General features: G+C 41.4%; 1 protein-coding gene across 1 annotated transcript in view; it reads left to right on the forward strand.

Annotated features, from left to right (window-relative positions):
- PHF3 (PHD finger protein 3) overlaps positions 1-23,892 on the forward strand; it is a 264,231-nt gene that overhangs the window by 138,247 nt on the left and 102,092 nt on the right. The window contains 5 exon segments of the mRNA XM_030199001.1: positions 22-208; positions 11,386-11,539; positions 11,643-11,804; positions 11,944-11,975; positions 11,978-12,060. Of these exon segments, the coding sequence (XP_030054861.1) occupies positions 22-208; positions 11,386-11,539; positions 11,643-11,804; positions 11,944-11,975; positions 11,978-12,060 (618 nt within the window).

A 23,892-nucleotide genomic window follows, 5' to 3' on the forward strand; every position in this document is an offset into this window, starting at 1 on the left:
TTACTCATATTAATATTTCAGGATTCTAGTAAAGGAAAAGTTGTGCAAGAAAATAAAGAATCGGAGAATAAAAAGTTGCACCTAGTACCGGTTCGAAAAATAACAAACATGACTGTATCACCTTGTCGATCATCAGAGGAAAAAAATGAAAAGTTACCAAAAGATTCTCCCAGTGCTTCATCCCAGGAAGAAAAGACATTAAAATCAGGTGATACTGTCACATTGTGAGACAATAATATCGCTTTAGTTTTTGATTTGTCAACACCTGTCACCAGCAGCTTCAGTGATTTAATACATTCTTTCTTAGGAAAATGACTTTCCCAGTTTACATTGCCAAATTTGGTAAAAGACATATGGTAGGCATTATAAAGGACATTCTTCAATATTTTCCTTAGAATCATTGTGTGTTCAGTCTATTGTTTTTTTTTTTTGGCATTCATTTACCTAAAGAAAAAACAAACAAACCCCACACTTAAGGTGTGTGTATGTGGAATATATATATACTAGTAAAAAAGGCCCATTTCTGACAACTGAAACGGGTGCTAGCAAGGTTTTCCTCGGAGTGTGTATGTTTGAGAGACTGTGTGTGACATTGACTGTGTGTGAGAGAGAGGGAATGAGAATCAGAGTGTGTGCCAGGGGCCCATCACTCCCTCCTCCCTCCCAGTTGCAGGGTCCCCCTCCCTCCCTCCGAGTTCCAGGGTCATCCCCCCTCCCAGTCCCAGGGTCCGTCCAAGTTCCAGGGTCATCCCTCCTCCCAGTCCCAGGGTCCGTCCGAGTTTCAGGGTCCCCCCACCCTCCCAGTTCCAGGGCCACCTTCCCTCCCATTTGAAACAGCTGTAGACTTGTTTCTGATGGAGCAACAATTTAAAAAATGACAATGTGGAGCAGCAGCTGCTAGGTTTGTTTGGTTTAGAGTGTATGGCAATGACTGCAGCCTGGCTGAGTAAAGGCAAGCTCCTAAGAGTCTGGGAGGAGTTAATTGTTTTAGTTGCAAGGAGCTGTGACCCCAGCTGACCTTGTTAATCACCCAGGGCAGAGTTCAGGGCAGAGTTAATTGCTTTACTTGCAAGAAGGTCTTGACCCCAGCTGACCTTGTTAAATCACCCAGGGCAACCACTCCAGGTGCCTGAGAAAACAATTATCTCCCTCAGCTTGTTTCCTTTGTGTACTTGCTAAACCGGATATCTATGCCACCTTACGTTTCCGGCTGGAGGCTTCAATTAGAGCGTTGGAGGTGCCTTATATATATATATATATATATATATATATATATATATATATATATATATATGACACACACATACATACATCCCCACTAAAAGATTACCAAAGATATGTTGGAGTTGTTGGACAGTGATTTAGAAATTGAAATGTCATATAACAAAAAGGGTACACATGAGTAGAATACATTGTCAGTATGCCAACGTTCTTCTTATTGTTGATGTAATCTTGTCATGAGGAGTATACTAACATTTATGGCAACCTACTTAACAGAAAAGACTGCACTGGTTGCTAGTTCTTGCTTCCTTTACTGGAGAAAGCACTACTTGGCTGTTTAGCTACTCCAGTCAGGAAACTTAGTTGCTTTTTTAGATTTTTCCCTTTTCATCCCTTTCCTTTATAACATGAAAATTGTATTATAGGTTTCCCTGTGCTTTATAACACCTTTTTTTCCTGTTCCCTTATTACTTTTACGATCGTAAACCTCTTAGATGTGTTATTTGTAGTATAGCAAGTAAATTGAACTATAAACTGCGATAGCGTAAGTGCCTTATAGCTGATGATTTACATATCAACATATATTTTCATACCTATTTCTTATAGAGAAAGGCACACATTATTTTTGGCATTGTTTATAAAAAGTTATATTATCACCGTTTAGCAGAAAGTTGATATTAATGGAAATCTGCCTATTAGTAATTCATAGTAAAATTAGAGCTGCATTTTGATAAAAAATGTAATCACGATTAATCACACGAATAAGGGTATGTTTTTTTTTTTTTTTTGTTTTGTTTTCCCTACTGCAATGCCTTGTGACTCAGAGCAAGGCACTTAACCCTCCATTGCCCAGAGTCACAAGGAACTGCAGTGGGGAAAAAAAATAAATAACATACCTTTAATCACATGATTAATTGCAATTACAAATTTTAATCAAAGTGCAGCCCAAAATTAACAGGAAAACCAAATAGGGTAACCCTAATACTGAAAGTAATGTCTCATTTAAATGTATACCCATTCAAATTTTTATTTCCCATGACCTTTAAGAAATTGTTCTAACTGAAGTGGATCCCAAAAAATATAATCTTTATTCTGAAAAGAAAGTAAATACTTAAATGGAAATTTATGAAAAAAAATGGCTTCCTGAGCCGCAACTCTAGGATTCAAAGCCAAAATGGCTTTTCGTCTGAGCTGTGTAGCTCTGGCCACATCAGGAAAGATCATGATTTTAGCAACACTCCTCCTATGGCCTCTGGCTTTTGAACGGGCAACAAAGTCCATTGTGTGCACCACCTCTAAAGATAAGTGCGATTGTTTATAACAAGTGCTTTTGAGTAGTGGTCAACCTATACCAAGGCTAGTAAAGAAAAACGTACAGGTCACTGTATTATTTACACCACAGCTTATCACTATAAGAAGTGAAGGTTCATGGTACCACGAAAGGTTTTTTGGCCGATGATGAAGAGAAGATCATAAAGATCTGTTTCAGCTCCATTGGATTATTAAATACCTAGGAGCTCTTTGAGGCCTTTTTCCTTTCTGCACTGCAGTGCATGTTTTTGTGCACTTTTTGTTAGTCAGTGCAGCATTTATATATATATCATTTTGTCATTTTTTGTGTGTATGGAATTTTTGATTTATTATTTATTATACATTTTTTATTTACATATTTATATTATTTATTATAGACCCCTGAAGCAGGCACTTTGCTGAAACACGGTGCCATGTCGGGTTTTACACACTAAAGTATTCTCATCTAATTTATTATCTCCTTGTTGTTCTTGGAAGAGCCCTGCCGGTCTCACTACTCTTTTTGGCGAGGACCTTACTGACCGAGACACATATAGTTCCCTCTACTTCTGGAGTTAGCCTCTGTGGAGACTGGACTGTTCTGCCTATCGTCACTTAGAATCAGGGATCTGTCTTGTATCCCAACCTTCACTTCCTCGCCTTCATGGCATGGATGTTGAGAGTATAGAGTTAGCAACCCTTCAGCTGCATGAAGGTGTCTCCCAAGTTTTCCTTGCTTCCAGGAAATGTTCCATTAAGAGGCCATATAACTTTAAATGGAGGAGGTTTGCTGTCTGGTGAAAGGGCCAGGCCTTAGATCCTTTTTTCTGCCCTATACAAAAACTACTTGAATAAGGGTTCACTCAGTTCAGTTGATGCTTACCATCACCATTTGGAAGGGAAGCCCATCTCTGTACAGCTTCTAGTTCGATTTATGAGAGGTTTGCTTTTCACAAAACCTCCTCTCAAATCTCCTACTATGTTTTGGGACCCTCAGTCATCCTCAACCAGCTGGTGAAATCTCCTGTTGAGCCGCCTGAAGTACTTGACTTAGGTTTTGTTCTTGGTGGTGATCATATCCACATGCAGGGTCAGCAAGGTTCAGACCCAAGTGGTGGATCCATCTTGCGTAAAGTTTAATCACAAGAGAGTGATTTTCCACATGCATCCTAAGTTCCTCCTGAAGGTGATGTCGGATTTTCAACTTAATCAGTTGTTCCTCCAGCATATTTCTTAAAACGTCATGTCCATTCTGGCAAAAGTGCACTGCACACCTTGGACTGCAAACGAGCCGTAGCCTTCTATTTGTTGCAGGTTAGACAGTCCACCCAGTTTTTTTGTTTCTTTCAACCCAAACAGGATGAGGGCAGCCATTGGTAAATGCACTTTGTCCAGTTGGCTATCCCGTTGCATCTCCTTTCTTTATGCCCTGGCTGGGCAGACTCTGGAGGATCATGTCACGGTTCATAATGTCAGAGACATGGCTGCATTGGTAGCCCACTTGAGATCAGTGAAGTCTGGCTGTGTTCAATCAGCTGAATCTATTTATCAGTTGGTTGATTAAGGGGTCAGTTACTTTTTCACATGGGTGAAATGGGTGTTGGATAACATTGTTCCTTAAATAAATGAAATACTATTTCAAATACTGTGTTATGTATATACTCCAGTTTCCTTTGTCTAATATTGCATTTTGTTTAAAGATCAGAAACCATTCAGTGTGACATACATGCAATAATAGGGGAGACTGGGGGGGGGCATAGAAAAATCTTTTTTTCAAATCACTGCTGTATGCAACAAAAACTTGAAAATTATGCAAAAGCAATTGTCCTTTTTTACACAAAATATTAAATAGAACAGTATTTCATCACCCATAGAAACACACAGATGTAGATATTACAACAATGAACAGTGTCATTACAACTGAACAAAGAATACCTTTGAGCAAACTCTTTAGGTAACTAATATCCTGTTCATCTCTTATGTGCAAAATCACAGACACAGCCTGGAACAGCCAATGCCCCTTCCTCCTAACAACACACAAACACATATACACCCATACAGTCTTTTGGAATAACACATCCCTCTTCCCCTGTGACAATTCATTTAACACCCAAAATTGTCACCTCCTTTTGAGCCATCCCCTCTTCAACCAATATTCATTCCTTTTTACGCCATTATCCACAAACATTCACCCTTCTGATATGACAAAACCCACACATTTTCTCCCTCCCATTTCATCCCTTCCTTTTCAGCATCTACTTCTCCATACCATAAGTCACTCTCAGGTCTCTTTCTAGTTCTTCATTTTCTTTCCCCACTCTGTCCTCAGCTGAATCTCAGTCCTCGGTTCCAGAGAACTGCTCCATCCCCCTTCCATCCCTACAGCCTGCCTAGAAGAAAGGGGCTAATGAATCAGTAAATAGAACTACTACTTTCTGTAATAGATTTCTGATGGACTGGAGTTTACCCTTCTCCAGAGAGAGCCTGGAGATGACCCACCACTGTGGTAGTACCCAACCTGTTTGCAGGAGCCGTAGTAGATCTGATCACTTCATCAAGTTTTGCATTTATTTCTTCCAAATTGTTTTGGGAAATTTCAGTATCTTGTTACCATTGGCAAACAGCATCTTTTCTCAATCATCTGCATTTTGTAATAAATAAATGCAGTTGTTTCTCAGTGTTTTCACCAGACAGTGCTCTTTCACTGTTCATTCTGAGAAATATTCAGTCTTTCTTACTTTTGGAATGCTATCCTTTTTCTCCATCTCAAACACATCAACACATCTATTAATGATATAGTAGTCTTAAATTTACAGCCCTTTAGCCAATATTCTACTCATTTCTAAAACTTTGGAACATCTTGCAGCTGAGGAACTTCACAATTTCTTAGATCAGACTAATGTACTTCATCCACATCAGATGGGCTTATAGAACTCCTGTAACACTGAAACTGCTCTTCTAAGTCTTTTCACTTATATCCTGACTCATCTTGATCAAGGTCAATTGGTTCTTTTGCTTTCACTAGATCTGTCTGTGGCTTTCAGCCTAGTGGATCACCTTTTTCTCTTGGACAGGCTTCATGAACTTTGTATTACTTGTACAGTTGTACGTAGAAAGTAAACCAATCTTATTGATGGGTATTTCGCAAGACTATGTAATTCCTATTGCTCAGAAACTTATTCCTTTATCTGTGGAGTCTTTCAAAATTTTCTTCTGGCACCAGTCCTGTCTAATATTTTCATGGCCCCATTGTTAGCACTCATTCAGAATCTGGAACTTTCACCATTCGCTTATGCTGACGATATTCAGGTCAAGCGTTGTCAAGATCCTCAAGATCCATGAAATATGTAAACTGTTTTGGTTGTGCCACAGAAAGGTGATATATCTAATAAACATTAACACACAAAATTGCAACATTAAACTCTAAGCTCACTTTGATTGCAGATTGGTATGCCTCATAAAATAAAGCTTAATCCAGAGAAAACAAAGAGGTATGTTGTTCTATAGGAAACAGCCACAAAGTCTGATTACTCTGTTATACATCTCCAGCTCTTCAGTCATAATGGTATCTACTATGAAGATCTTAGGCATCATATTGGACAATGAGCTATCTTTCAAGAGCTATATATCTTATTTCCCCCAAAAAATATTTTGTAACTGTGGCTGCTACAAACTGCTAAATCATTATTCTCCCAAATTGTCATCTGCTTGTTGGTTCTCTTGCTGTTTATTAGCTGTATTGGGCTTGATATTCAAAACAATTTAGGTAGAAAAGGATTCAACCTAGCATTTACTGCCTTGTCACAATAGTTCACTACCTTGAGATCCTCAGACACCTTCACCTCAAAGTATCAGTCTCTCATTCCATAGCACATACAACTCCTGTGAATTTCTACTCCCCAAGTACATAACAATAAGACATTAAATGGACAGCAACACCCTGGTCTGATCATTATAAACTAAACCTATCAGTACACTGGCGTAAGAAGACACCTAACACAGGGACACACGACATATACATCCAGAGGCCATGTAGACACAAAAACATTCTGGCAACTGTTATATAACAATGGATGGACAGCATAAACTGAATCCACTGACTACCTCCAGGAATGGGATAAAAGATGCAAATGCATACTGGATGAAATATCACCTTTATGAACAAGAATGTCACGAAAGCACAGCTCGATACCATGGTTCAATGATAAACTGAAAAAGCTAAAAACGCAAACCAGGCAACAAGAACGAACATGGAAAAAAACAAAAGATGAACACACGCTCAACATATGGAAACAATCACAACGAAAATATAAATACGCAATAAAACAGTCCAAAAGATCATACTATAAAACTAAAATTGGAACAGACTACAAAGACACAAAGAAACTTTATCAACTAGTGAATAAACTCCTAGATACTAACCGGGTCACTCCATCAAACATAGACACCCCAACTGCAAACAATCTTGCCAAGTACTTCAACAAAAGAATTGTAAACTTACACAACACGCTTCCCCAAGGCACCACAAACATCGAAAACTTCCTAGACATGCTGGACCCAACAAATAGAGAATACCTGGCAGACTGCACCTGGCTAAACTTCACCCCCCTTACTGTCGATACTATAACACAGGCGCTCAGGAGGTTCGCCAACACTCACTGGAAACTTAGATACATGTCCCAACTACCTATTGAAATCAGCCCCTGACCGATTCATAATAGATCTCACGTCTCACCTAAACTATATGCTTCAGCAAGGTCTCGTCCCGAAAGAAAAGAGCAATAATCTACTCACCCTGATGCCGAAGGATACCATGAAAAAGCAAATGATATCACCAACTACCAACCAGTAGCATCCATCCCGCTGCCAGTCAAACTGATGGAAAGCATGGTAGCCAAACAACTAACAGACTACATAAACAAATTCTCAATATTACACAAATGACAGCCTGGCTTTCGACTGTTACACAGCACAGAAACAGTCCTACTCACCCTACTAGCCAAATTCAAACAGGAAATAGCAAAAGGAAACAACATCCTCCTCCTACAGTTCGACAGGTCTAGTGTATTCGACATGGTAAACCATAACATTTTAATAAGATTATTTGACAAATTCGGGATTGCTGGCAACATACTTAACTGTATCAAGGGCTTCCTAACTACAAGAACATATCAGGTAACGTCAAAATCAAACATATCATCACCGTGGAAAGCAGATTGTGGTGTACCACAAGGCTCTCCATTATCCCCGATCCTCTTCAACCTACTGATGACCCCACTAGCCAAGGGCTTATCTAACCAAGGTCTAAACCCTTTCATCTATGCAGACGATGTCACCATATACATCCCTTACAGATCCACACTGACAGAAATTGCTAACGAAATAAAGACTGGCTTGAACACCATGGACTCTTGAGCAATGCATTCCAACTAAAACTTAACAAAGAAAAAAACTCACTGTCTTATCCTATCATCTTAGTACATCACGGACATACCCGCAACCATCAGCACCCCAGACCACACCCTCCCTATCTCAGACAGCCTGAAAATCCTTGGCGTTATACTCGACTGCAACATCACACTTGAAAGCCAAGCAAAATCCGCAACTAATAAAATGTTCTACTCAATGTGGGAACTCAAAAGCGTGAAACAATACTTCCCGAGGGAAACATTCCACAACCTAATACAATCGATGGTAATGAGCCATGCAGATTACTGCAATGCAATATACGCAGGATGCAAAGAACAAATCCTAAAGAAACTTCAGACCGCACAAAACACGGCTACAAGACTCATCTTCGGAATAACATGATTTGAAAGTGCTAAACCCCTTCGCGAAAAACTACATTGGCTTCCAATCAAAGAGTGCATTGCCTTTCAAAATCTGTACTATGGTCCACAAAATCATATACGGTGAAGCACCGGACTACATGACAGACCTGTTCGACCTACCAGCCAGAAACTCACTCGTATCTGCACAAACGTACCGAGATCTACACTACCCAAGCTGCAAAGGACTCAAACACAAATCAACTTACGCATCCAGTTTTTCCTACATCAGCACACAACTATGGAACGCACTACCAAAAAACTTGAAAACCATATACGACCATCTACACTTCAGAAAGACACTTAAGACCCACTTGTTTAAAAAGGCATACCCCACAGATCCAACGTAACTGCCTGATCTCATTGACACAACAACTGCTCTCCGGCACTATGTAAGCCACATTGAACCTGCAAAGAGGTGGGAAAATGTGGGGTACAAATGTAACGAATCACTCTGAACTTCATCTCATTAAACTGTAACTGCCAAACAATAGATCATTCTAATTTTTGTAGATCATTACTCCCTCCGGGATGTCCACTCTGTTGCAGATCTTCTTATCTGTTAAAAGGCAAACTTTTTCTTCTAACTCTTCAGCAATGTCATTCACAAATATATTGAATAGAGTCTGTTCCAGTACCACTCCTTGAGGCAGTCCACTACTTGCCTTTCTTTTCTCCGAGTGAATCCCATTTACCAACACCCTCTGTTGGTCAACAGTTTCTAATCCAGTTCACCACTTTGGGTCCTAGGTTCAGCCCACTCACTTATGTTTGAGTCTTCTATGAGAACCCATGTTTGATATCTTTTAAGTTATCAACCTCATGTACAGATATCTTTTAAGGAATGGAGAAGTAGCTTAATGGTTAGTGCAGTGGCCTAAGAACCAAGGTAACTGGATTCAGTTCCCATTGCAGCTCCTTGTGACTCCGGACAAGTCATTTAAATCTCCATTACCCTAAGTACAAAATAAGTACAGTACAGTCTCAATTAGCCAACCTTGGCTAATCCAACCATCTGGCATATCCAACAGACCCCCTGGTGACGACATCACGATGCCAGTAAGAAGTTTGCAGGTTGCCTTCCTGTTTTTCGGCTTCACACACGGCAAGGAAGCCATGTTTGATTTGTTGCTTGATTTGTTGCTGCTTAATGTTAATAAACAATATTTTAAATACAGATACCCTATAAAGTATGTTTTCCATGCCTTTTTAAGGGGTTCCATTGTTTTCGTATTATTAGACTTTCACTCATCTGACAATGGCTTGGTTCTGTTTATGTTTGATAATCGATACTGTACCTGTATATAATATATAAACCGTTTTGATTGTAACCACAGTGGGAATTGAATTCAGTTCCCCAGGTTCTCAGCTCATTAACCATAAGGCTACTCCTCCACTATACTAACTAACAAAAGGAAGTGAAAGAAATTTAGAGAAGTAAAGAGAACAATTTACTTTAAAGCTGGAATATATGCTAACCTGCAATCAGTGGCTGCAGCACTGTTAAAAGAAAAATGAAATCCTCAAAGAAACAAGCTTGTCAAAAGTTTGGGCTCTAATTTTCTCTCCTTGGTCAACCCTCCTTTTAGTTGGGTGGGGTTGTTGGGGCATTTCTTGGGATTGATGGTTGTCACTGAAACTGGGAGTTGTCACACTAGAGGTACAGACTTTCTCCACTCTGGTGATGCTGATGGACCTTAAGGTGATCATGTGATGATGGTGTCCTTTCCACCTCGCCTTTAACAATGCCCATGGCTGTGATAAATGCTTTAATTTCAAGGGGTGTAAAACAAGAATACCAGCCACCATTACTATTGATCAAAAGACCAAAGTGTATGTTCCTCTCCTGCCTAATATTTTGTTCTCTGTATAGGTCACCTGACATCTTGATGTTTCCAAACTGTAATCCAGATACAGTGAGACCCAATGATGATTTCAATGTAAAATGTCCTGACTTTTGAGCCCTTTATAAAGCTTATTTCTTAGCACAGAAATAATTTTACCAGGATTATTCTTGGTCTGCCATTATTGGGGCATCTGGTATTACCTGTGGGCAGTCCAAGATAGATGTCAAAGTGGCTGGATCAGGTTTTCAGTACTTCTTGCAAAAGCTGCTTCATAAACCCAGTAACAATGTTACCTTCAAATTTTTCTAGACTGCCAACAATTCTCTCAAATCTGTGGGAACATTCTTCCAGATCTATTGTTCAGATTGCTATTCATCTGCTTTCTTTTGGAGGGAGGTGAAGAAAGAAGCAGCTCCACCATCTCAATCATTGATATCAAGTTTCAAGTTTATTAATATTTCTAACCCGCCTTACGAGGGACCTTCAAAGCAGTTTACAATGTTAAAAAAAAGTAATATCCAGGAACCTTTGCTTGAACTCATCAAACCGTTTGTAAGCAACCCCTTCAACTGTGCTTTTAAGTTTTATAAGTCCTTTCTAAAATCAAATCTGTTCACCTTTTTCATCTAAAGTTCATGCACTAGAGTCACTAATTTCATAATGCTCTGGAGCTTGGCCAAGTGTCTTATTCTCCCCTGTCAGAGCAGACTATTCTCCTAGGTCACTATTTTTTTAATCATTTGGGCTGTGTCTTTCTTTTGTTTTTGTCTTGCAGCCATTCTTTCCATATGTAGAGGTTAATGAGGTGCTGATCTAGGACTGCAGATGGTGTGCTTGCTGGGAATGTTAGCCACAATTACACTCGACAGCATCCCTGTGTGGGCTTTTTAATGGAAAATAGCATTTCACCAAAACTAACTATACAATTTTAGAAAGTAATATAAACAAACTTTACTGGAGTTGACTATGAAATATTTTATTATGACTTGTATAATTGAATATTGTACTTTACAAACTGGAGATGTCATATACCCTTTGAAATGAAAGTTTGACAACACCACAGTTTATTTTGTATCATCATTGTAAAAACCATCATTCAGTGATTGTATGATAGAAAGCAGTGCACTGAATGGAAATCATAGGTAAAAGCTATTTAAAGGTTTTAATTTATCTTTTGCTGGTATTATACTAATTTTTAGGAATTGGTGACAAGCAAGAAGTCAAGAAAAAGAGACCTGAAAAAAAGGGTCCAGCTGTTAATGTATGTGCGTCAGTTCCCTCTACTCCGAAACCTTCTGTTGATCAGATCAGACAAAGTGTCAGGCAGTCTCTAAAAGAAATCCTACTAAAAAGGTAGAGTTATCCCTTATTTAGGAATCTTTTAAATTTTTTCCTTAATTGTTTTTTGTTTTGTTTTGTGTTTTTGTTTTAAAGCAATGCTCAATTCTTTGTTTAGGCTCTCGGCATCTGCTTCAAAAATTCCAGAAGAAAGAGCGACAAAAGTTGCAGCAAAGATTGAGAGAGAACTATTTTCTTTTTATCGGGATACAGATTCTAAATATAAGAACAAATACCGAAGTTTGATGTTCAATCTGAAAGACCCAAAAAACCAATGTAGGTATTTTTTTATTTGTTTAGCAGGGTTTTAATTAAAACTGTTTTTTCTTTGAAGCTACTGAAATTCCAAAAGTTTTTAATGTTTATTACTGCAATACCAAGAACTAGCATTTATTTACTACAAAACTTTGTATTTCCAGGGTCTTATATAAAAGAGTCCTAAAAGGTGAGATCACCCTGACCATCTAATAAGAATGAGCCCAGAAGAACTGGCTTCTAGAGAACTAGCAGCTTGGAGACAGAGAGAGAACAGACATGTAAGATGTTAACTCTTGTGAAACATAAACAATGCATCTCTGTGCCTTGACTTTTAAGTATTTCCATTATGTATATTAACAAAATAGTAGATGTACAGCAAAGAGAAAATCACAAAGCTGAGAAATAAATTTTCTGGACTGTTGGTTATATAGAAGTCTGAAGAATTTTTGTATTGATGCAGGAAAGACAATATGCAGTTGTAGAAATCCTTATGGCATGAAAGAAAATAGCACGTGATGGCTTATTGACCACATGAAAAATAGAAATTCAAAAGTAGGATTTTGAATTCACATTTTCTTATCAAATTAATATTTGATAACAGACTCTATCAATGATTAATGCATGTGGGGCATGTGTTCTGGGTTATTTATGCCACCTTAAATGTTTTCAAGTAAAAGGATTCTGTAATTTGAAGGCCTTTGAATTACGGTGCAAAGCTTACTTCAGGATACCATGCATCCAGTTGCTCTCAGACTGTTCGTTGAAGACTGTTAGGAAGCTGTGATAGAGGGATAGACATTCATAGAATTGGAATGAATTTGAAGAAACAAATATTTCTTGGCTTTTCTTAAACACAGATCGGTGTCATCTGATGATGATCTGCATGAGAGAGCTTCTGTTGTTGAAGTTTTAGTTCAGCTGTAGTTCCCTTGCTGTGTTGAGTAGGCCATCCCAGTTCTGTGTGTTTTTTTTCTGCAGAGTGACAGGATGTCTTCAACTTTTGTGTGAAATATTGTTAAAATTAGCGTCCTTTAATTAAACATTTTTGACATTTTTAAAGTTTTTTTCCCCTTTTTCTTTTTTTTAATATGCCTGTTCTCTCCATTGCAGTATCTTGTGACAACGTATCCTAGATTTGTCCTTCAGTATAGTCTTTTGTTTCTACCTCCACTTTATTCTTCAGTATCATATCCCAGAAAAATAGCCTCTAGTGCCTTTAGGAGTGTGAGTAGTGCATTAAGAACATAACAGGAGTAGAAACTCATAACTGGTTCTTATCATCCTGTTAGACCAATCCAGCTAAAAGGATCGGCTGTAAAGGTTAGGACCTTGTTCAAAAATACCATCTTGGAAGTATTTACCAGGGTGGAAAGAAGAGAAATGACAGCCAGCTGTTTAAAAGGTGAAGTGAAAAAGGATATTTCAGCCAAACGAATGTCCTTGAAAGAATGAAAAAATAACCCAAATGAAGAAAATAAGAAGCAGCATAAGCACTGGCAAGATAGATGCAAAGCATTGATAAAGAAGGCTAAAAGGAGTGGAGGAGTGGCATAGTGGTTAGAGCACCAGTCTTGCAATCCAGAGGTGGCCGGTTCAAATCCCACTGCTGCTCCTTGTGATCTTGGGCAAGTCAACCCTCCATTGCCTCAGGTACAAACTTAGATTGTGAGCCCTCCTGGGACAGAGAAATATCCAGTGAACCTGAATGTACTCACCTTGAGCTACTACTGAAAAAGGTGGAGCAAAATCTAAATAAATAAAAAAAAAAAAAAGAGAATATAAAGAGAAACTTGCCGCAGAGGCTAAAACTCATAGTAACAGTTTTTTTTGGGTGCAGCAGAAGGAGAAAGACTGCGAGGGAATCTGTGGGACTGTTAGATCACAATGTAGCTAAAGGGGTGCTCAGGGACGACAAAGCCATAGTGGAGAAACTGAATGAATTCTTTGCTTCAGTCTTTATGGAAGAAGATAAGAGATCTACCTGTATTGGAAATGTTTTCAAGGGTGCTGATGCAGAGGAACTGAAAGAAATCTCTGTGAACCTGGAAGACATACTGAGCCAAATCGACAAATTAAAAATGATAGATCACTTGGACCAGATGACATATATCCAAGGGTACTCGAAGAACTCAAGCATGAAACTGCTGATCTGCTGTTAGTAATATGTAACCTGTCATTAAATCTTCCATAGTCCCTAAAAATTGAAGGGTTGCCAATGTAACACCAATTTATTTTTAGAGAGGGCTCCAGGAGTGATCCGGGTAAGCCTGACATCAGTGCCGGGTAAATAGTGGAAACTATTATAAAGAATAAAATTATGGAACATATAAATAAACATAGTATAATGGGACAGAGTCAGCATGGGCTCAACCAGGGGAAGTCTTGTCTCACCAATTTGCTTTATTCTTTGAAAGTATGAATAAACATGTGAATAAAGGTGTGCCGGTTGATGTAGTGTATCTAGATTTTCAGAACATTTTTGACAAAGTTCCTCATGAGAGACTCCTGTAAAAATTAAAAGAGTGATGGGATAGGAGATTATTGGACAGAAAACAGAGGATAGGATTAAATGGTCATTTCAGTGGAGGAGGGTGAATAGTGGAGTGCCGCAGGGCTCTGTACTGGGACAGATGTTATTTAATGTATTTATAAATGATATTTATAAATGATATGGAAATGTGAACAACAAGTGAGGTGATTATTTACAGATGACACAAAGCTATTCAAGGTTGTAAAATACATGCAGACTTTTGAAAAATGGCAGGAAGATCTTAGGGAAATTGGAAGACTGGGCATCCAAATGGCATTGAAATTAATGTGGACAAATGAAAAGTGATGCAAATTAGAAAGAATAATCCGATCCTAGTTGACTCAGTGTGCGGCAACCAGAAATCAAACAGGATGCCTGGAGATTATTAGGAAAGGGATGTGGATAAGACCCAAAAATACTATAACGCTTCTGTATGCTCATGTGTGACCTCACCTTGATATTGCGTTCAGTTCTGGGTGCCGTATCTCAAAAAAGATATAGCGGAATTAGAAAAGGTTCAAAGAAGAGCGACCAAATGATGAACAGGATGGAAATTCCCTCATATGAGGAAAGGCTAAGAGGTTAGGGCTGTTCAGCTTACAAAAGAGACGGATGAGGGGAGATATGATTTAGTCTACAAAATCCTGAGTGATGTAGAATGAGTGGATGAAACTATTAAAAATAATAAATAGGAAGAAAAAGTTTCTTACTTAACGAATAGTTAAACTCTGGAACTCTTTGCCGTAAGATGTAGTAACAATGGTTAGCTTATCTGGGTTTAAAAAAAAGTTTGGACAAGTTCCTGGAGAAAAGTCCACAGTCTGCTATTGAGACAGACATGGGAAAGCTACTGCTTACCCTGGATTGGTAGCATGGCATGTTACTAGTATTTGGGTTTATGCCAGGTACTTGTGACCTGGCTTGGCCACTGTTGGAAACAAGATACTGGGCAAGATGGACCATTGGTCTGACCCAGTATGGCTGGTCTTATGTTCAAACAAATGGGTTAAGTTCCCCTACTAGCTGATGCAGGTAAACATACTGAACTATTCTAATGACATCACCAGGCCTAGTGAAGCCTGGAGAAATATCTTCATCTGCTTTGTAGTCCCCAAGAAGGGTGGCACCTTTAGTCCATTCTGGATCTCAAGGGGGTAAATGCTTTACCTGAATGAGTCATCCTGCCATCCTTTCCTCAGGTCATATGATGATAATGGACTTGCCCCGCATATGTTGTTTGCAGAAGAGCACTTAGCCTAATTGGAGGCAAACTAAGGTACTTAGAAGGTCCATCCAACTTTGTTGCTTTTCAACTCAATAGGTCTGGTATTGTTTTTGCCAATACATTTTATTTGACTAGCAGACTGCTTGTTCACTTATGCCTGTGTAGGCGTAGACCCAGTGCATATTGTCAAGGGTATGGCAGTGACAATAGCCCACTTGTGTTAGTCCTTCATGGAGGAGGTAAGAAAGCTGCTATATAGTGTTCAGTCATACTCTCATCTCATTATTTGCAAAAGGATTCCAGATGGTAAAATAGGTTTGTTCATTCTGTCCTGCGGAATATCTTTATGATTTAAGATCCAACTCCTTCCATTCTAGTGTTCATTCTTTTGATTTCCAGGATCTTTGCTTTAAAAAAATTGAGGACTTAATATCCTGTTTGCTTTGAATAGCAGAAAAGAATTCCCAGTTCCTCAAAGGATTCTATCCTACTGCTACACAAAAAAACCAAGGCATCTATGTATGACGATGCAGCATGGAACAAACTGCACATGCACAGCTAAAACTAAGTTTCTTCAACAGCGCAAAGCCAGGGGAAGTTTCTAATGCAGGGTTCTGTCTAATGATGTCATCCACTGGTGAGAAGTCCTGTCCACAGAGCATGTGCTACAGTTAAATAACTTGGTTAGCTCTGCCTGAGAATAGCATAGTGGAAGGGGGAGAAAGATTCAATCAGTGTGTTCTGATGGCAGTAATTGTACTCCAAGGTGTCATGTAAGCTCTGTTGCACATTTTGTGCAGCAAATTGCCACCAAAGGAAAGGAAAAGAAACACATCATCTTGATGGCAGCTACCAACTGGAAAGGTGTACCTACGGTGTGTACCAAGAAATGAGAGGAACATGTTCTATCCCTATCCCCTACCTCTTTCGCTGTTTAATGTGAGCAAAACACAGTTTTCAGTAAGGCTGTTTTTTGTGCTTTGCTCTGATCAGCCCTTCATGCCTTGTTTTTTAATTTATAGTGTTGCAGGAATGGAGGCATGAATTTGTGATGCTTCAGGAGTCAGACAGCACACACCAGTATGAGAGAAAAATCTTCTTTATTTGCCAGCAAACAAAGCAAGACATCAGTTCTAGCTCTCTTCTTATGCTGTCTTCTCCTTCTTCAGTCTGTTCCTCTGTCCTTCTCTTTCTTCTGAGCTCCTCCTGACGTAAACTGCTTCTGCTCCTACTTAAATAGGGTCCTAAGCCCTCCTCCTAGCCTAGCCCCCTTTACCTCCCAATTGGTTAAGAAATTGATTGGCTACCTTGCCTCAACCAATCATTACTTTTGAAATATCAGTTACATAGGTTCCAGACATCCTAAACTGACCTCTGACCTGGGGCCCCTTAAGCCAGACATTTGGTCTCCAGTCTCTTACATGTTATTATGATTGATTTCTCATATTCCTAGTACTAACTGCTAACTAAACTCTGGCATTCATTAAAGGGGTCAAAAGCCAATCTTACTTAATAGCATACATATCAGGTTATTACTTCCAGGAGGCCAGTCCTACACTTAGCTATAATTAATCAAGGTGAAGAGAGCTGACTAGTTCTGACCTCTTCACCTATCAGCTTATACCATTGAACCAGCCAGAACTATGGCTAAGTCAAACCAACATGTTGATCTCCTCAATGCAGTCCTTGCTTGACCTCTTAAACAGCAGACAAAGAGTAATACAGAATTTAACAGATATTCTACACAGACACAAACTTATTAATTTACACAGAATCAGTATTTCTTATAAGACATATTCTAAATATCAAAAACTTGTAAATACTAATCTATTGCCTCTCTCTCTCTAAATAGTATTTCTATCTAAGCATTTTAAACTACAATTAATCATATGTCTGGCTCATTCCTTTATTCATTCATAATAGTTTACAGCTGTGCCAGCTAGCATTGGCAATTCACAAGGGACAGAGTTTCATTTCTCACTGACCTTTCCTAACCTTAGCTCGGCCAAGCTAGACATTGAAATAATATGAACCATCTGGCATACCTTCACTTTAGTTGCAAAGTAAAAAGTTAGAATTCTAACTTCAAGCTTTTAAACCCCAGATTTTAACAGAATTAACCCTTCATATGATTTCTTATATATAATTTCTCAGAGTAAACACTTTCTTTGCCCATGGCCGCCTCATTCCCCCCTTTGAGACTAAAATCAGCTTATGCAGAGATAAGTCTCACAACTCAAACTCTGGAGATTATAGTGATCCTAATTAGGAATAGACTTATGAACCACCATTACCCTACTTGTTAAGGTTCGACGGCATACTGCCGAAGCACATGAGGCCAGGAAACAAAACAACAACCCTGCTAAAACTAAGACTATTAGGGAAATGAACAAGGGACGTATCCAGGAGGTCAATGACCACCACCAGGAGGTAAGGTCTAATCCTCCTCGGTAATCTTCCACATTAAGGCTAGCCAACTGTAGGACTTTATCCATGGCATGCCTAACCACATGCGTCCTATTATGACAATAGTACAGCACTCTGAAGAATTTAGCACTGTGCAGAGACCACCCTGGGCTGCAAAGAGGTAGTCAAGGCCCATACGATTATACCGAGAAACTATACTTAATTCATTAATTTGATCCTGCCAATGCATTGACTACCACGTTCAGCTCATGAACTAAAACATGGAGTAGGGATTGAAGTCTCCGGTAGCCATACCTAGTTCAGTAATACCCGCTACCGGGCCTCCAATTGGAATCCAGGCCGTGGCAGAAAGGGCTACAAGTCTCTTTTTAGTCAGAGGATAAGTAGAATTAATATACTGGAGGGCTAATTCAATCGCCTCATCCTCTGTGGCAACGGAGGAGGGTAAGGACAAAGCCTCTCGCTTAGAGCGGGTGCGGGGATAGTGGCTTAAGAGGAATAACTTTAGGAAAATAATTCAAGGTACCAATACACAAAAATTATATGTAGGGGGAAGAATCATGTGGAGGACATTACACAGAGCCAGTAATGACCAAGGAGAGGGTGAGGAAAGTTCCCAATAAATGTTGGCTCAGGCTGGACAGGGTACTTAGGGTGCCCATAATGCGAGCCCCTATCCCAGGGGGAACGAAGAACGAAATGGAGACTTTGCACACCATAGGCGCCAATCCCCAATTGTGACAGGCTGCTCATTTGTTAATAACTCTTCATACCCCGGGACTTATGAAAGTGAGAAAATAAGCTTGGACACTATAGTCTTCTCAGTGGTACGCTTAGGAGCCAGATAATCACCTGGGTCATAATCTACAGGTATGGTAGCAGGGCACATAGGAGTACCTGGAGAAACTACCCACACAGATTCTCCTTTTTCTGGGAGAACATTAGTATAGTTACAGGGAATGGGAAGAACAGTTGAGATGCTTCTTGTTAAACAAAACACTCCAGAAGCTGGATAGGGAGACGTAAAAACTGGCCTTAGAGAAGATTCAGAGGGGAAGTAGCATTATAAAAGGACCACCAAGTATAATCCTGGCTCCAAGGACCTGAACTCGAAAAGTAGGGAGGTATAAGAGCTGGGAGTTGCACAGGAACAGGAACAGCTGGGACATCTGTAGTATAAGGAGAAAATCGGGAACACACAATACAAGGGGAAGTAATCTTTGCCTGGCTAATTAGTTCCTAGACAGAGTGTAACCAAAGGTTGGAGCGAGTTGGGGTATTAGGAACAAGGAGGCAAGGAGTAGAAAACAACAAAAGCATCCAACTACTAACATTTTCTTTCTTCCTAATCTAAACAAATACAGCAAAACTAATTAAGCAATAATATTTCAACAGTCTGTGCTAATCACAGATTACTCTAATATAATGTTCTCAGTCTTTGAGTTCTTATACCAGTTGGGATAGACCCTCAACTGACAAGGATCAAGCTCTCAAATTCCAAGAAAGCCAGAATCAGAGCAAGAAAGAGTCTCAGTGTGAAGCCGAAGTTCAGCCGCTCCTGCAGTATGCAGTTGACCCTTCTTTTCAGCTAGTAGATTCTTTGGTTCGGGTCAAGCGCAACTTCAATGGCTCCGCTGGATCTCTTTCTGCTCTCCACTGTCTAGGCTCCGTCTGATCCGTGCTGGGCTCAGTCTGGTCAGCAGACTTAATTCGAGACCAATGGACCCATGGAGTAATCCCTGCGACCTTCACAGCTGCAGGGGTAGAAAGCAAAACAGTAAAAGGTCCTTTCCATCGGGGCCCCAAAGGCTGGAGCTTCCAGTCTTTCACCCAAACTCTATCCCCTGGCAGGAAGGAATGTACCTGAGCCTGGAAGGGGACAGGGTTTATTTCTCTCACATAAGACTGAAGCTCAGAAATTATCTTACCCAGGAGGGCTACCTGCTCCTGCACCTGGGCAGACCCTAAAATCCCTATGTCTCCCTTAATTCCCTGTAAAATGGCTGGGGGCTTCCCATACTACAATTTCAAAGGGTAGAAAGGGCTGTTCCTTTAGTTGGAGTGCATCGGAGGCGGAAGAGGGCTAGTGGCAATGCCTGTGGCCATTTCAATTGGGTTTCCTGACAAATCTTTGCTAGGCTATTTTTCAAGGTTCTGTTTGCCCGCTCAACCTGCCCTGAACTCTGGGGACGATAGGCACAATGCAATTTCCAGGTAATGCGCAATGCGCGGGACAGGGCCTGAAGTGTAGCTTCAACAAAGGCGGGACCATTATCTGAACCTATGGCAAGGGGCAGTCCATACCTGGGGATGACATCCCTAAGGAGGGCTCGAGCTACTTCTGTGGCTTTCTCAGTGACTGTAGGATATGCTTCCACCCACCCAGAAAAGGTACAAACCATGACTAAGAGGTATCGGAACCTACCACTCCTGGGCATTTCTGTGAAGTCTATAACTAGGGACTCAAAGGGTGTTAGTCCTCTAGACTGAACTCCTGGTGGAATACGGGGTCCCTGACGAGCATTATTCTGGGCACAGAGAGTACATCGGGCAGAGGGCAGTGGCAACCAGACTATCCATCCTTCCAGCACCACTACTCGATTGAGTAGGCGGGCTAGTGCTGTTTTCCCTAAGTGTGATAGGTCATGAGCTTGAGACACTACAGGCCAAGCTAGGTGGCGTGGCACCAGAACTCTGGTATCAGGGAGATGTAACCAGCCATCAGGTCTCCTTACTGCACCTTCTTCTTGAGCCCATTTCTCTTCCGTTTGGGTATATATAGGTGTCCATTCTTGCAGTCGGATTTGGAACAGGGGGGTCACAGTACTTGCTGGGGGTCCTCGAGCAGCTTCCTTGGCCACCCGATCAGCATGGCGGTTCCCTCGGGCCACTGGAGTATCTATTCTTTGGTGTCCCCTACAGTGAATAACAGCTACCTTCTTAGGGGCCCACACAGCCTCTAGCAGCTGAAGTATTTCAGGTCCATACTTAACAGGTTGGCCTGCAGCATTTATGAGTCCCTTTTCCTTATACAAAGCTCCATGAGCATGTAGAGTTGTGAAGGCATATTTGGAATCAGTATAAATGTTGGTTACCAGTCCTGCTGCTAACTCCAGAGCTCGTATGAGGGCCACAAGTTCTGCTTTCTGGGCTGAAGTTCCTTGGGGCAGGGCTCTCGCTTCTATCACCTTGTCCTCTGTCACCACAGCATAGCCTGCCAGTCGCTTGGAGTTCTCCACATAACTGCTTCCATCTGTGAAATAAATTACATCTGGGTCCCTCCACGGAACATCTTTAAGATCTGGTCGACTGGAGTACACTTCATCCATAGTTTGGATACAGTCATGATCTGGTGGTCCCTCAGATGCTGGCAAAAGAGTAGCAGGATTGAATGTAGCCACTGTTTCCAGGTGTATCCGTGGATTCTCACACAAGCTGGCTTGGTACTTAACCATGCGGTTATTTGTAAACCAGTGGTTGCCTTATACTCCATGAGGGTGAGAACTGCATGGGGGACTTTAACAACCAGTTCTTGCCCCAAGGTCAACTTATCAGCTTCCTGGACCAGTAAGGCTGTTGCTGCAATGGCCCTCATGCAGGCTGGCCATCCTTTAGCCACTCCATCCAGCTGTTTAGACAGGTATGCAACAGGCCTCTGCCAGGATCCCATCATCTGGGTCAGCACACCCAGAGCAACCCCCTGTCGCTCATGGACATACAATGAGAAAGGTTTCTCCACATCAGGAAGGCCTAACGCAGGGGCTTGGAGTAGGGCTTTCTTTATGGCAATGAAGGATTGTTGAGCAGTAGGTCCCCATTCAAATGGTTCCTTTTCACCCCCCTTTGTGGCTTGGTAAAGGGGTTTCGCCATCAATGCAAAATTTGGAATCCAAATTCTGCAGAATCCAGCTGCTCCCAGCCCTAACTTCTCTTCTGGACTTGGGTTGGGGAATTGCAGCTACCGCTTGCTTCCTACTAGCATCCAGTCTCCGACTTCCCTGGGAAATGCAAAAGCCCAGATACTTCACTTCTGACTGACAAAGTTGGGCCTTTGAGCGTGAGACCTTATAGCCTGCATCCAAGAGTAGCTCCAGCAATTCTCTAGTAGCCTCAAAACACTCTTCCTGGGTCACTGCTGCAATCAGGAGGTCATATACATACTGGAGTAAAACTCGCCTGGAAGGCTCAGATTTAAAAGTCTTAAGGTCTTGCCCTAGGGCTGTCCCAAAAATGGTGGGGGAATTCTTGAACCCCTGTGGCAGGCGGGTCCATGTATACTGAAGCTTCCTTCCTGTTACTGGGTTTTTCCCATTGAAAGGCAAAAAGCAGTTGACTGGCGGGGGCCACCCGAATACAAAAGAAGGCATCTTTTAGGTCTAGTGTTGTGAAATGGGTAGCCCCAGAAGGTATCAATCCTAACAGGACATATGGATTAGGCACTACAGGGTGTAATGAAATAGTGGATTTGTTAACCACTCGTAAGTCTTGGACTGGCCGGTAGTCCTCAGTCCCTGGCTTCTGAACTGGCAACAATGGCGTATTCCATGGAGACTGGCAAGGACGAATAATTCCATGAGATAACAGACGATTCAAATGTGCTTGAATCCCTTCCAGAGCCTTTCTGGGAATTGGGTATTGGCGAAGATGGATTGGCCGGGCACTTGGAAGTAAGTCTACATGTACAGGAGGAATATTTCGGGCCAACCCTGGGGGATTATCTTCTGCCCATACCCCACTGACCTGAAAGCTGTCTGCCAGGGGTAGGTCAACTTGGCTATGTGACTGATGCAGCCGCCATTCTTCTTCAAGAGGGCAGCAGAAACTCAATATACCCTTAGGGCTGGATATCGGGGGCCGAAAGGAGACTGAAGTCTGGCCATCAGAGTCAAAGGAAATTTGGGCCCTAAGCTTGGACAGCAGGTCTCGCCTAACAAAGGGATTGGACAGTCTGGCATATACAGGAATTCATGAGTGACTATGTGTGAGCCTAATTGGCATCTACGGGTTGTCAGGAAAGGCCTCCGGTTCTGCACCCCCGTGGCTCCCACCACTCGGACAGTTTTTTCCAGACACAGGCGCTAATCGCTCCGTCACAACAGAATGTTCAGCTCCTGTATCAATCATAAATGGAATTGAGCGGCTCCCTATAGTTAGCTTGACCATAGGTTCCTGGGAGCCCAGTTTGTAGGAACCCGGTCTGTCCTATTCGTCCCATTCTGCCATCTCGGCTATCCCGATGATGTCAGATTCAGGAGGCTCATATCTTCCCTCTCGAACTCGGCCTCGGCTTCCTCGATCTCCTGGTCCCCTTCTCAGTCCCTGGCGCCTCTGGGGGCATTCATCTTTCCAGTGCCCTCTTTCCTTACAATAGGCACACTGATCCCTCTCCAATCTTGGTCTGGATTCTCCCCCCTTGGCCGGGATTGATTGAAGGAATCTCGGGGCCTGACTGGTGGTCCGGGGTCCCACTTTGGCTTCCCATTAGCTAGAGGTCGACCTCGGTTAAGGGTGGAATTAGTAATGGCTGCCGCTAAAAGGTCGGCCTTCTTCTGCATCTTCCGGTCAGCCTCTCGGCGCACCTCCTGATCTCTATTAATGAAAACCTTGGTTGCGATCTCAATTAGCTGGGTGGTATTCATCCCTGCGAATCCCTCCTGACGCTGCAAACTTCTTCCGGATATCTGGCATACTCTGGGCCACCAATGCACTATTCACCATTCTCTGATTTTCTTGGGCTTCAGGGTCAAATGGGGTGTATGTTCTGTAGGCTTCAATTAGTCGCTCTAAAAAGGCCCCAGGGGATTCAGTTGCCCCTTGGAGAATTTCAGAGACCTTTGCCAGATTAATGGGCCTCTTTATGCCTTTCCTCATACCTTCCAGCAAGTCCCGGCAATAGCCAGACAACAGTTCATAGTGCTGCCCATCATT

This window comes from Microcaecilia unicolor, chromosome 3 (assembly GCF_901765095.1).
Source record: "Microcaecilia unicolor chromosome 3, aMicUni1.1, whole genome shotgun sequence".
Classification (NCBI taxonomy): Eukaryota; Metazoa; Chordata; class Amphibia; order Gymnophiona; family Siphonopidae; genus Microcaecilia; species Microcaecilia unicolor.